This window comes from Salarias fasciatus, chromosome 19 (assembly GCF_902148845.1).
Source record: "Salarias fasciatus chromosome 19, fSalaFa1.1, whole genome shotgun sequence".
Taxonomy (NCBI): Eukaryota; Metazoa; Chordata; class Actinopteri; order Blenniiformes; family Blenniidae; genus Salarias; species Salarias fasciatus.
Window position 1 is genome coordinate 21,775,349 of NC_043763.1, and position 14,537 is coordinate 21,789,885.

The 14,537-nt window shown below is 43.1% G+C and overlaps 2 protein-coding genes across 2 annotated transcripts; one reads left to right on the forward strand and one right to left on the reverse strand.

The window, feature by feature from the left end:
* Positions 1-319: 319 nt before the first annotated feature.
* Positions 320-6,818, reverse strand: rdh12 (retinol dehydrogenase 12). The gene is made up of 7 exons (XM_030116998.1): positions 6,664-6,818; positions 5,286-5,404; positions 4,953-5,108; positions 4,748-4,852; positions 3,263-3,472; positions 2,568-2,757; positions 320-1,265 (listed from the first exon to the last, which is right to left on the reverse strand). The coding sequence occupies exons 1-7, from the start codon at positions 6,735-6,737 to the stop codon at positions 1,163-1,165; spliced, it is 957 nt and encodes a 318-aa protein (XP_029972858.1). The 5' UTR covers positions 6,738-6,818; the 3' UTR covers positions 320-1,162.
* A 1,357-nt stretch (positions 6,819-8,175) lies between these two features.
* Positions 8,176-12,196, forward strand: vti1b (vesicle transport through interaction with t-SNAREs 1B). The gene is made up of 6 exons (XM_030116999.1): positions 8,176-8,437; positions 8,515-8,573; positions 8,944-9,135; positions 9,524-9,697; positions 10,160-10,221; positions 11,469-12,196. The coding sequence occupies exons 1-6, from the start codon at positions 8,341-8,343 to the stop codon at positions 11,557-11,559; spliced, it is 675 nt and encodes a 224-aa protein (XP_029972859.1). The 5' UTR covers positions 8,176-8,340; the 3' UTR covers positions 11,560-12,196.
* Positions 12,197-14,537: the final 2,341 nt, after the last annotated feature.

Below are 14,537 nucleotides of genomic sequence, written 5' to 3' on the forward strand. Positions count from 1 at the left end.
CATGTTAAGAGTTGATATAAAAGCAGTTTTTCTGCCCGGTTGGAGCACACAGCCACGAGGTGGTATTGTAGTTGTTTAATAAATTATGGAGACCTACATTCAGCGTGCGCTCACCCCGGGGAGTGTTTTATATTCGACCGGCGGCTCGCTTGGTGAAACCAGCTTGGCAGGATCGACGCTTCCTCTCCTGTTCCAACTTCATGCCCCATAAACTCACATTTATTGTCATTAACAGAGCAGATGAAGGCAGCAGTTCAAGACCTCTCTCTGTTGTCATAATAATTGTAGGAGGAGTCATGAAAGCACACCGGAGTTATACTAAGATTTCAGTTTATTTACATAAAATGTAAACATTCAACTCTGAACATGAACGTACGTGTAGTAAAAGGCATGTTTTCACTCGTATAAAACACAGAATGTAAACTCTTGGCATCCTTGCGTGTGAATGCTGCAAAAGGAAACATGAGAAGGGAGGTTTCCTTTTTAGAAATGTAAAACTATAATCTCCTCCAGAAATATGCAAATGGGGCAAAAGGGGGAGAAAAAAAAAAAACTTCAAAAGTCTGCGGACCTGATTCCGGCTCTTGTTCCGTTTGTCTTGGCTCGCAGTTATCACAAGATACAGTTGAAGTGTTGATCGTGGCTCAGACTCAAGCGGATAATGTTGGAGATGAACCTGGAAACGCTGTATGAACCCCTGCACTTGGTTTCAGAAATGCTGGCACAAAATTCAAGCCATTTTTCTTAAAACTGCAAAAAACGTGTGGAGGAAAGAAGCAGATCTGATAGAGATGCTGGTCGTTTACCCTGCGTTGACCCTTGACTGTATCCTACAGCGTTTACAATACATCAAGTTGCTTTTTTGCCTACACTGTATTCACATTGTGTCACAAAAATATAGAGTCCAAAAAGGTATTTGTGGTTACATGATAATACAGTTGAGTGGTTTTGGTTTTGAAGAAAAATGTCGCAGAGCACCAAAATACTCAAGTTATTATAATGTAATTACTACATTATTATACAAAAGACTTCCACTTCACGTCATAGGACCGCTTACAGAATTGACCTGACTGCTTATTTGGGTAAGAAAAAAACGTACCAATGTACAGAACATTAAAACCGTAATTAAAAGAAATCAAAGGTAAGAGGAAGGAGGAGGAGCTCAGTCCCACTCGATGGCGAGCTGCTCACAGCTGACCTCCCACAGTCTCCTCGCCGTCTCCTCGCTCCGGCCCTGCGGGGCGACGAAGGCGGGAGCGCAGTCACTGAAGGGAAGAGGAGGAGGAGGAGGAGGAGGAGGGGGGATTATTAGAGGATGAAAAAACCCCACTAATGATGGCGTGACTCATCGCTGTGAGTGCAGTCATCTGATTTCTGGGTGACCTTGTGCAGGATTACAGACCGGCCGTCTCCCGCCCGGCGGCCTGTTTGTGTTGTCTCATTTCAACGCCAAAAACGCAACACGTCAAAACGAAGAACAGCTGGAATCATCCTGGTTTTTACTCCAGACAGTGGAGAAATATAGACTTCATTAATGCTGAACTGAATGCTTTCATGCGGAATGTTGTGGACGTCAGATGGATCATATACGCTCCACCAGTACAACAAGTTTTATGTCTCTTTTCTCATATTCTTCCCCTTTTCCCCTCATCTCTAAAGCATTCCTGTACTCTGGGGTTTAGTTCTTATGTTGTATTAACAGACTAGTCCTTTCAATACGTTAGAATTTAATCGTTCATCTTGAGTTTGACATGTAGTGGAGATTCAAGTGTAAATTCCAGAAGTCAAAGGCAGACTGCGACGTCGATGAGCAGGCGAACCGTGTCAAATCCTAATTGAAAGAGGACTGGAAAAAGTCTTTATAGCTGAGAGACAACACTTCTTTTACAAGCTTGAAGCAAAGTGTTTAGTTTTGTTTGTTAGCGGTTATAAAACTTTGGAGTTTCACTCATTGAGCTCACATTGTACGGCTCACGGTTAATGGTAGAATGGTCTAAACGGAGGAGACATTAAGAAAAGTAATGAAGCAGCTGCTGGGGATCCAAGTGAAAAGATCTCTGATGCCGAGCCAAAAGATTTAATAAAAACAAACAGAATCGACGTGCACAATCACTCTGATCATATCCGACTCTGAACGAGGAGACAGTTCCTTTGGCGACGATATTGACAGCTCCTATAAATCTGATCAGTTTATTGGGTGATCATGTAAACCGGACGATCTGACCTCTGCAGCAAAGAAGCGACTGCAGCCTTTCATCTGATGCACGTCATTTAATTTAAACAGCTAAGGCGTCTCTTTAACGGTCAATTAGATCTGTTCTCCATGTTTTTCAAGTGTAGCAGTGCGAAAGAAGTATAAAAAAAAAAAACAACTAATGGAAAATCCTTGTCGCTGTAAAATCTTCTGTGGTTTTCAGTGTTTCTTAAAGCTTTTATCTCATTTTCCACAGATCACAAGGGAACGAAGCATCAAAAAAAGAAAAACAGCTGAGATCTGTTTTCGTCTTGTACTCGTGATCACGTGATCCCCCGCCAGACGCTGAAGGCGCCGCTGTGTTTGTCGGTACCTGAAGTGCTGCCCGCTGATGGAGTCCAGCTCCTCGGCCACGGCGCAGTAGATGCTGGTCTGCGCTCCTTCCCGCGGCGTCTTCAGGAACATGGAGAAGACGGTGAAGAATATGGTCATGAGGGTCGAGTGTCTGGTCAGGTCAGAGTTCACCGTCCCCGGGTGCACCGAGTTCACCGTCACGTTGGTGCCTGACGGGGTGGAAACAGACATTTCCGTCACAAAAAACCTGAAAAAAATACACACAGCTTCGAGATTTCACTCATTTTCTTAGATAACTCTCAACTTTCAAAGCATTAATTTTCAAAGTGTCTTTAAGAAGCTTTTTCTGCTTCTTATAAAAGTTTGGAGCTGAAGTTAAAAGTCTGCTTTTTGTGTTTTTTAATTCCTCTTCTGGGGGAGTTTCATCCCAAAACATATATTCTGTGAAATCGGACATTTCACAGAAGGCTGAAACACTTCCGTCTGGCAAGAACAAGTCACAGTTTTAATGAGATGATTATCTGCCGAATCCAGAAAAAAACAAAAACAGAAAAAAAAAGAGGCAGAATAGTTTGCTGAGAGAAGGAAGTGTGAGATGTGTAAGGAAACCACATAAAGGAGGAATAAATGATGATAATTTCAGTCGCTGCCAACTATTAACCCTCTATAGTGTGTGTGTGTGTGTGTGTGTGTGTGTGTGTGTGTGTGTGTCACCTTTGAGCCTGCGTGCCAGCTCTCTGGTGAACAGCACGTTGGCCAGCTTGCTCTGGCAGTACGCCAGCCCGCTGTTGTAGCTTCCCTGGCTGTGCAGGTCGTGGAAGCGGATCCAGCCGAAGTTGTGCGCCAGCGAGGAGACGACCACGACGCGGGCCGGAGCGCTGCGCTTCAACAGGCCGATCAGCAGCGAGGTCAGCAGGAAGTGACCTGCAGGGGCGACCAAAACACACACACACACACACACACACACACACACACACATACAATTACTGAATTTCAAACTTCAAAAAATTGCGAACAAGCTTTAAATACTGAGCTTTTCCCATTTCAGTCCACATGATTTAATGCTTTTAGTTTTTCCTTCTAGCTTTGAGCGCAGCTGCACGTTTTCCAGCTTTCAGCTCGTTAAATGTGGTGAAGTTAAAAGAAGAATCGCATCAGATCTTTTACACTTCATCATGTTATTCCACGACCCGGTGAACTCGCAGCCGGAGGCTGTTTTTTAAGATTCTAACTCATTTTCACTGCTTGTCTCATTCAAAACGGAAACTCACGGAAACCAGGCGATGGCACGGACGTTTACACCTACACACACTTTTAATACAGCGAACACACACGTCTCTCTGTGCTCTGACTGTGGGAGGAAGCAGGAGTTCCTGGAGAAAACCCACACAGCCCTGCTGGTTAATTAACTCCCAAGATAAAAAATATGTTACATTTTAATCTACAGAAATATCTGTGAAAACTTGTTAATTTCCAAAAGCCTTTATATCGAGGAAGGAAGATCGGGATGTCGCGCCATTTGACTTTATTTAGAGGGCATCTGAAGCCGATCCAACACAGCCGCTGACCCACTTTCATAATATGTGAGTCACATCGAACAGACGCGACAAGGAGAGCGTTTTTACAAAGTGGAACTCTTAAGTTTTAATTCAGATGAAATATCTGTCATTGCAACAAAAAACAGCAAAGAAAAAGTCATTAATTACCCATTAATAATATCAAAACGAGTGATTCCCGGCCGTCGTCGCTCCTCTAGAGCCCTGTTCACATGACAACGGTGCTCAGTCACTCAAAAGCAACTTTTTGAAAATGGCTGCCAAGGTGGCACTTTTTAAAAAAACTCAGTATCCGTGAAAACGGGGGGAAAACTGAACTTTTCTGAAACGCTGCTTGTAAATAGTTCTTCTGCACACGTGCGAGTAGATGAACAATAACAACAACGGCGCATCGACAGTTAACCATGCAAGAATGATATTTAAAGCGTATTGTTCTCTGTGCTTTCAAAAACAAACAGCGCCCACTAGTGGCTCAGCAGAAAAATTACAACATCTTCAGCGTTTCTTCCGTTTCAAAACGTCTTGTAAACGCGACAAAAATGATGTGTTACTTGAAACAATGTGTGAGAGAAGCCTGAGACGTGTATAAATGAATTCCAGGTTCAGCTTTGATCTCTGTACTGATCTCTCTGTGTCTTCTTACCCAGGTGATTGACTCCGATGTGCATCTCGAAGCCATCGATGGTTTTTGTGTAGGGGCACATCATCACCCCCGCATTGTTGATGAGTATATGGAGATGGTTCACTTCTAAAATGATAAATACAGAAAAAAAACGTCAACTTAATTTTGTAATCAGGAAAAGAAGCCCTGCTGGGAAAAGGCATCCCCATGACCCCCCCATCCCCACCTCGGAGAAATCTCTGTGCGAAGGCTCGTATCGAGCAGGTGTCGGCCAGATCCAGCTCTCGGACCTCCACGTCTGCGCTGGAGTGCGCCGCTCGTATGCTGGCCGCCGCCTCTTCGCCCTTCTCCACGTCTCGACACGCCATGATCACCCGAGCGCCTGTGGGGGGAAAAGGAGAAGCGGCTAGACTATGAACACAGAAGAGACCACGTTTAGTCAAACACGACGACTAAAGGTGACGCATAAACGTCCTTTATAAAAAAAAATATAACTTTTTCGCATCTTTGGCTCATTGTTTACATCCTTCTGTTCCTGCTAATTGAATTTGAAACTCACCTCTCATGGCCAGGTCCAGCGCCGTCTCCTTCCCGATCCCCGTGTTGGCTCCCGTGATGAGGACCGTCTTCCCGTCCAGACGAGCCGCCGACCTGCACACTCCCCCCGCTGCATATCTCCTGCTTAGACACAGCGATGTCCAGCCGTTACCTCTGCCTTTCCCGTCGCGTCTCAGACCTCTTTCACCCTGAAACCGGTCCCTCGGACAGCGCTGTGCTCCCTGGTCCAGGAAGACGATGAGGCCGGTGCCCGATGGTGCATTCAGGTACCTTGCAGACCACAGCGATCTAAACGGTTTCCACTGGTCTGACATCTCTCTACTTCCTTAAATGTGCCTGGAATTGAGCAGTCTTCATCCCGGCTAATGAAGCGGTCATTACTGTGGGATGCGTCTTTTGGTGACTCTTCCAGTCTCTCCGTATCTCTGTCCAACCTGCTGAAATTCTAAACTCAGTTGACTCTTCCGTCTGGGAACATCCCGGCTGAAGCCTCCAGTGGCGAGATACAGCTGATCAATTGTAAGCGTGGTCTTGGTCTCATGATGCCAAAATTTGAGGTCTGTTTTAATACCAATTCTAATTGAACCGGGAAATGAATTAGTTCATTCTTGGATGAGGTGGCTGTGAAGCAGTTGAGCAAGGCACCGAACCCCAAATGCCTCCAAATGAGTGAACTGCAGCACTTTGTGTGTAAAACTGCTGCCTCCACTGGTCTGTTAATAGCTGAATGTGATTTACGCTGTAAAGCACTTTAGCGGCTGCTCAAGAGGAGAAAGAAGAGCTTTTTAACTGAAATCTATTTACCATTTTCAAGAACAGCAAGTTGGCCAAAAAGGACTGAAATTCTTGACAAGTGGACCTTCGGAAGTTGGGAGAAGGTCCCATAAGTTCACCCGGTGGGCTCAGGGAGCGTTCTAGAAACTTTGAGTGGGGGAGAGTGATCGATAGAGAAAGTTTGGTAAATGATCAGCAGGCTCGTGGGGTGGTGCGACACGCGCCACCGCGCCGCGCGGCTCCGTCACAGCCAATGGCTCCGTGGGAGTCACGCGCACAGAGCGAACTCCTCCCACGCGCGGACAGCTGATAGGCCCGAGCCGCTCAGATGAAGACACCCGCTTCATCTCCATGCAAGAACTCCCACCGCTCCATCAGCCCGCTTCACTCGGGAGAACCAGCTCCAGCGCGTTTAAAGCAAAGACAGCACGCGCCCAAAAGGTGTTGAATAAAACAGACAGTGTGTTTCAGGCTCATTAAAACGGGGTGTAATGTGTGCAGCGGAGTGTCCGAGCGAGTGACAGCCGGCCTGTGGTGTGTGTACAGTGTGTGTATGTGTGTGCGAGATAGATACCGGAGCATTCCGTATCGAATCCGTGACTTACCGTATCTGAGGGGCGAATACGACGGCCAGCAGCGTGCCCACCCCGAGGCCCACGACCACCAGAAAGAGAAACATCCCGCAGCGGCTGAGAGCGGCTCCGTGTCCTGCTGCAGGATGCTGCTGCTGCTGCTGCTGCTGCTGCTGAGGCACAACAGCTGATGTCAACGCAGAGCAGCACAGAGCCGCTCCTCCAGCTGCATCATGGGATTGTAGTCCTCCAGACCCACGCATGAGTCCCACAGAGGTGTAATCATTAACCGGGTAACTGGGGTTTAATTAAAGCACTGGAGTCAAGCACATCGCCCACATACAGCCCAGTTTGGTCTTGAGTGGTGAAATGGTTCAAAATAACCTTTGAAAAAATTTGCTTTTGTTTTTCCTTTTCAGTTGCATAGAGTACGTGCACTGAAATTGTCTTTATTTCAATAAAAAAATCAAGCAAGTCCAGACTATTAAGGTCTCAAAATAAAGTCAGATTTAGCTCTGGTTTTTACGTGAAAATGGATGATTTCAGTAACTTTTTGTGTTTACGCTTCTACAATCTGCAACAATGCCCATTTACACAAAAATATAAAATAAAACTGTTTAACAATATGTTGGGCAACTAGCGGGTGCAAGTTGTTTTAGTAATGAAACCACACACATTTGCATGCAGATAATAATACACAATAAACATTAACAATGGCGTTTATGCAAACATTTGTCTGGACAGACAACCAAGTTGGACTGCTATTAAAGGTGGCTTGGTGGCTCCAAAACCACCAAGTCTCAGCAGAGCACGGCCTGGAGTCACTCTGGAGGCCGCTGTTCTTGTTATTGTCCATCTAGTCATAAGTGTGCAGTAGTAGCGTTTCCGCTGTCTACGCAGAAATGCAACCCGAGCATTTTCATAAAGTAACATTTCACCCTGTCTTTACACAACAAAATGTAGACAAAAGGTTTTGACCACTTAATCAAATTCTGTGTGCGAAAATTTATGATTTTAAAACTAGTAAAGAAGATTACATGGTGTAAATTTCATTTTAACTTCAGCAAAATTATATACATAAAAACATAATAGTTTATAAGCAATACTTAAAGTCAAATATGGGTATTTGTAGTTCTGTGGTTAAAGCTCTTTCCATTGTTTACATTTTTGCGTTGTTGATCTACTTCCTGGTCCGTGTTGGAATCTGACCAGGTTGTTCATATTGCTGTCTCGTGTCCACTTATTGCTATTGTTTTCATTATTTTACTGCTTTTTTATGACACAGTTAATCAAATAAAGTGCGTAAATTGTGTAAACGTAACGTTGTTCGCTCGTACGTCGGTAAAAACTACAAAACCCAGAAAGCAGTGTTGAAGCTGACCGCATTATGCCTGAGTGAAATAGATTTTTGCAAACACATAGCTTTATATTTATGGGCGCTTTACAATATAATGCATTTCAGTAGAAAAAGAAATGCTTTATTTATCAGGAAAAATTAGACTGGAATTATTATTTGTTGGTTTGTTTGTTTTTTTGTTCCGGCTTTACGTCACGAGGTCCATCATGCGGAAGAGTCCCATGGCTGTGATTATCATCAAGACAACAAACAACTGCAATAAATCGCCAAATAACCTTTAGAGTTTCATTGAATCCGGGACAGACTTGGCATTTATTTTCCCGAGAAGAAACGGAGCGTGATTCGCTGCAAACATGTCTTCAGAAGAGTTTGAGAAGTTACACGAAATGTACAGATCTCTGTACGAGGAGCTGAAGCTGATGCCGGAGAAAGCCCTGAGGAGTCACGGAGGTAAACAAATGAACGAGTTAACGTCTGGAATCGTGTCGTGTGAAGTTACATTGATCTCTGTGCTGTGTCCTTTGTAGAAGACAGGAAGAGGCTGGTGAGGAGCTTTGATGAGAGGCAGGGGGAGGCTGAAGAAGTGGTGAGCTGCTCTTTATAATTCACCTACAACCTTCCTCAAGCAGGGTGACAAAAAATATCATGAAATTTTGATTAAATTTTGACCTGAAGCAACATTATGAAGGCATCAATAGAAATGGCTCTTGTTGATGTTCTTTTTCCTAATGTGCATATAAAACAATACTAATTTGGTCTTGTTCAACCATTTCATCTCAGTGGAGGAATGATGAGGAGCCCCTCAGGGGACTGTCCTCTGTCTTTACCCTCCATGGACTTCAGCTAATGCACTGAGCCCTGTCACCTCCACAAGTCCTCTTATGACCCTGCTGTAGTTGTATGTATGATTTTGTAAATACAGCATAAAAACTGTTCCTTTTTTTTGACTATTCTAGTTGCAAGGAATGGAAGAAGAGCTGCGTGTGGCTCCGTCATCTTTCAGAAATGCCATGTCGACTAAGCTACGTCTCTACCGCCGGGACCTCGGCAAGCTGCAGAGGGACATGAAGACCTCAGAACTCGGGTTCGGCTCATCTTACCAACCAGGGAGTCAACAAGGCATCTATTCATCCCAAAACCAACAAAGTGTGAGTGTAGACTGAGATTGCCTCTCCTCAGCATTGAGGCATGAACAGATCCAGGGTCCATCACATAAATATTGTGATGGACCTTTTATTAAATATTGACTAACTCAATCAGAATGTATTCATAAAGTAGGTGTCATTAAACAGAAAGCCTAATTTTATCTTTAGTCAGACCAATAAAGTGTTAAAGATTTTATTTGTTGTGACACAGAGTATACATGATTACCACATTTAGACTACCAGAAATAATCCTTCCCAAGTAGTTCACACATTTTTTTGGACATACTGTCACCATCAATGCTGGGAATCACAAGAACGTGCAGTGTAATTAAGCTGTAGCAATGACATTTGTAAACCTGCTGGTTATCGTCTCTTTGGTCTTCTTTTTCAGACTCACCAACAGTCTCAAAGAGCTCTGCTGCTCCAGGGCTCCGAGTCCCTGAACAACGCCAGCCAGAGCATCGAGCGGAGTCAGCGCCTGGCGGCCGAGACGGAGCAGATCGGCACGGATATCATCGAAGAGCTGGGCGAACAGAGGGAGCAGCTGGACCGCAGCAGAAACAGAGTGAGCTGTCGATCCATGCTGCGGGGGGGGGGGTTGGCAAAACTTGATAGAGCAGCTCTGGTTTCCAACGTCATCAAAAGCCTCATTAAGAAGAAAAACATGGTCACACGAGTGGGTTTATTTTTTTTTTTCTGGACAGAAACCAAACTTTATTTAAAACAACACTCATTTCAAACGTGTCTTACTTCACCCCGCATCAGTTGATCTATTTAAAACGTCTTCTATGATGAATTATTAACATCTTGTCCTCTTCTGAAGTGTTCTCACACTCAGCATTGTCTTCACTTTCAAGTGTGGCCTTCCTGAATCCTGACATGATGATTCCTGGCTTCACTGAAGTCCGTTGACTTTAACCCATCCATGACACTTCACCCGGTTAACGGGCCAACCGACACCAGAAAGAAGCACAACTGAAAAAGACGGCGTTTGCTTGAATGTGGTGTGTCTCTCGTTTCCATGCAGTTGGTGAATACCGGAGAGAATCTCAGTCGAAGCAGGAAAATTCTTCGTGCCATGTCGAGGCGGTGAGTGTGTCTTCAAAGTGGTTTAAATTGTATTTTTGAATCTCTTAGTCTTATTCAACTTTAATCGAAGCGCATAATAGTTTATTATCAAAATTTTTTCTTAAGTTGTTTCAACCCCCATTATCTTAATTGTTTGTAAATTAATTTTGGACTCAACTTTTTTTTTGTTTTTTGTTTTGTTTTTAAAGGACAGAATATTTTGAGATAGTTTTGGAAGAATTAAAGAAAACACTTTAAAATGTGTTTGTCTAAAATGTTTGGAAATTTAGAAGTTTTAATTAAATTATGAGAAAAATGACACAAATGTGAGGTGTGCCTGTCAAATAGATTACTATACAAATAATAGGTTTATTATGCAGGAGTGGATAATAAACTTCAGGCACTAATTAGGGCAACACAAAAGTGTTGGAAGGCCACTGCAATTTGTCCAAATTGAAAAGTTCAGTTTTGTACTCCTTTTCAGTTGAATTTCAGCTGCATGTGGCCCTGAAACCCTTAACTCTGTGAAATCCTTGGAAATTTCATAATTTTTACCTCAGAGTGTGATTAATGGATGTTCCAAGGTTTTACAGTCACAACCTTTTGTGCTTTTTATGTAAAATAAAGGCTTTTAAAGCGACCACAAATCACATTTTTATCTGAAAGGTTTTCCTGATTGCAAAAGACTCATTACATATTTTTCAACACTTGTGTCCTACGATGCATGTTATTTGCATTAATCATTGTTAAAACACATAAATAATATCCATCAGTGGACTGTTCTGACTGGGAAGAACAAAGATTTTTTCAAAGTAAGCGAGCAAAGCATTTTACAGCGTGTATTTCAGTACGTGGTGTACCCGAACCGAGCACAACAAGAGAGGATATTTGTTCCATTGTTTCTTTTAACGTTTCTTCTTGGCACTGAATCTGTGAAGCCTGTTAATCACCCTCTGAAGCACTGTTGGTCCCAGACTGTGGGAGAGCAGGATCGCTACTGTTTAGAGTTTTATAGTGAAATGACTCCCGAAATGCACTGAATAAGACTCAACCCACATCCTCACCTCTGCTGCTCCACCTCAACACCTTACAGCGCCAAATGCATTTTTGTTTACTGTCCACGTGAAGCCACATTTCATGTTGAGTGGAGCATCTGTGGTGTGACACTTCTGATTTAAAGAAATGAAATAGGTCATTAGCCTCGTAACAAACTTGTGTGTTGGTTGTGCTCTGCTTATTGTTTTGCTTTAATTTTGTGTGTTTTGCAGGTTGGTGACAAACAAGCTGCTCTTAGGTGTGATCATCTTGATGGAGCTGGCCATTCTGGGAGCCGTGGTTTACCTCAAGTTCTTCCGATGATGAGGAAATGACAGCCACCTTCAAACTGTCCAAACAGCGGATCTCTCTGCATCTCCACTGACTGTCCAGTAGCAATAACACTGACCTGCTGTTATCCTGCCGGCGCAGCGCTGCATTTAAATCCGTCTGAACAGATGAGGGTGATTTATGAACCGGTAATGGACCAAACATTAGGAAAACTCTGAACTGATTTTCTGCACTTTCTGATTTTGATCAACCGACGCTCTGCAGGCTGCTGATCTGGACTTGGAGCTGCAGGATCACAAACATCAACCCTCGTTAGTTTTCTGAGACACCTGCCGCCTCTTTTCTCACTTCACTTGTCACAGTATTTGTGGAAAAATGCTCAGATTTGTTAGAAATAAGTGTAACAATCCAAGCAGAAAATGAAGAATTGCAGCAGTTGAGTGTGTTTTTGCAGTGTTGTCATGCTCAGTGCTGCAGTGATCGCAGAACGAGGCCAAATCCTTTGCGGAGATGTGAATGTGCACAATGTGTTAAAAAAAAAAAAAAAAAAAGTCTTATTGCTTCGTATTTTTAACAGCTAATGTCTAATCACTGTATAGTACTGTAAAGAAGTGTTACTTAGGATCAGAATTCCTTATTGGGAAGTCATTAAAGTTAATCTTTAACCCCAGTCTGTGTTTTATCTGATTTTTCCAGGAGAAACGAGTCAAAACATCCGGTGTTAAGTCACAGGCCGGAGCAGCGGACACAGGTCAACAGCATCTGTTACTCTGGAATTATTTCACACAGAAGTGGTGAAAGGTTTATTTGCAGTGAGCTGTCCGCGAAGCGGCACATCTGTTGCTGTGTTTCGATATCGTTTCTGTCCCATGTGATGCGCCAAGAGCACAAACACATGTTTGGTGACCCACTTGTGGGAGTGTGTCGCATCAAAGGGGCACGAAGCCTCAGAGCTACTTTATTTCTGTTTCTGGGGAAAAAAAAAAGAAAAAAGAACTTGAGGCCCATTTAATTTTTACATTTGAATTCTGCCTTTTTTTCATCTATTGGTTAGACTTTCTATATCACAGGGCTGAGTCATGTAAATATTCAGAGTTTACGTGTTCAGATCAGGTGAATTGTTTGTATCATTTTAAGCCAGGAAAACAGTTACCATAATAACATTTAAATTTAAACCTGAAAGTTTTTGTTTGTTGTGGTGCAAAGTATACAAGATGAAAATGTCTGTATAATCTCAACAAAACCAAACAAAAATGATGACAATCTCGACATTAACCCATGTTTGAGAAGGAATCGTTTCTTTTAACAAACTGCAGCAAGCAGATGCTTTTGTTTTGATGGAAGTTGAAGAAGAGTAGCGGCAGGAGGACCTCAAACACACTTCACTTCTTACGAATGGTCCTGACAACTTTAAACTCAGCTGAGCTAGTTAGGGTAACTGAACCACAAGAACAGAGTAAAAAGAAACCCACTAACAGCCCTGCAAACATTTTAACACTGATATACAACAAAAATCAAAGCCCCAAACAGTTCACAAGCGCAATAAACCACCAAGCAGATGGTGACCTTTTCAAAAATGAGGAGTAGTTTTCATTTGCGTCCGTTTGATTTTGTGAAAATATCCACATTTTCATCAAGTATTCTCTGTGTCACAGCAAAAAAAAAAAAAAATTGAAAGGTTAAATTTGAAGGTTATCACAACACTATGTTGCTCTGTCGACTTGCTTCCTCTGCATCATGAGTCATTACAGGTACTTTGCTTATTTCCATGAGCTTTAATTTGGAATGGAAGTGACAGGTTGGACAAATGTGATGATCACACCTTGTTTACATTCTTCAGGGCATTGCGTGTCATGTCCCTCCCTCGTCCCAATTAATAGGCAAACTTCACAGTAAGAAATACCGCTGGCTGGGTTCCCACTTCCCAGCTCACTGCAATGAGAAGAGATGGCACGTGAACACACCATCACGGGACAAGCACACACACAGCTGACTCACACATTCTCAGCTACCAGGTGAATTAACCTCGTTTGAGCCGCCCGGGAGGGAAAACCGTGACTGCAGACGACACCTGATTCCTGTCGAAAACAAGGTCTCCGTTGGACTCTAAATAAATAAATAGAAACACTATCCATTCCAACTGGGATGAAATACTCCTGCCACTATTGAAATACTTCAAATAAAGGCACTTGGTATAGATTAAACTGACCTATGGACTCCAGATTAAAAGTAGCTAGCTTTGTGAGCTCTTTGTATTCTTTCTTTTTTGACTGTGCTTGAGAATACATTCAACTTGAGTCAAACACAGTTGTCAACATATTTGTAACCGTTTGATTATGGATGGTTCTGCAGTTTCATGTCTGTCAAGAATCTGTGATCTTCACTTGTTTTTGTGGTGATGAATAATTTCTCCAGTCAGGTGGCAGTGTTGAGCCGCTGTCGTGTGCGTCCGTTGTGTCTTCGCCTGGCTTTTAGAGTTTCGGCTCTTCTTTTGGTTGCTCGTTGCGTGTTTTTACTCGGATGACACCACTGAGGAACAGCAGCGACCTTCAGCCATTGTTTAATGAGCATTTCCTCCTGCTACTTCTTTGAGTGACTCAATACACCCTCTTCTGGTGCAAACTGGTGCTGCACAGCTGAACAGGCTGGAGCGAGCTGGAAAACTTTCTGATTTCAATCAACATACTGGCCGCAACGGAGGTTATAGGTTCAAATCCAAGCCTTTTTATGTGGAATTTGCATTGTACAAGCTGAGTTTTCCCTGGTTTCCTCCCACAGTCCAAAAAATATGAAGTGAATCAATTCCGTGAAATTGCATGTTCTTATGGTGCACACACGGTTTCCTCTCAGAGTCCAGAGAAACACATACTAGGCGAATTAGTGTCTTTGTATTGTTTATATAAGTCTCTCTGTGTGTCATCGATAGAAACAAAAAATTCAGAATTCCTTTTTCACTGCCGGCCGGTCACTGTGTACCATTTTCTGGTTAAGCTGCTGTAGGTTTAGACTGC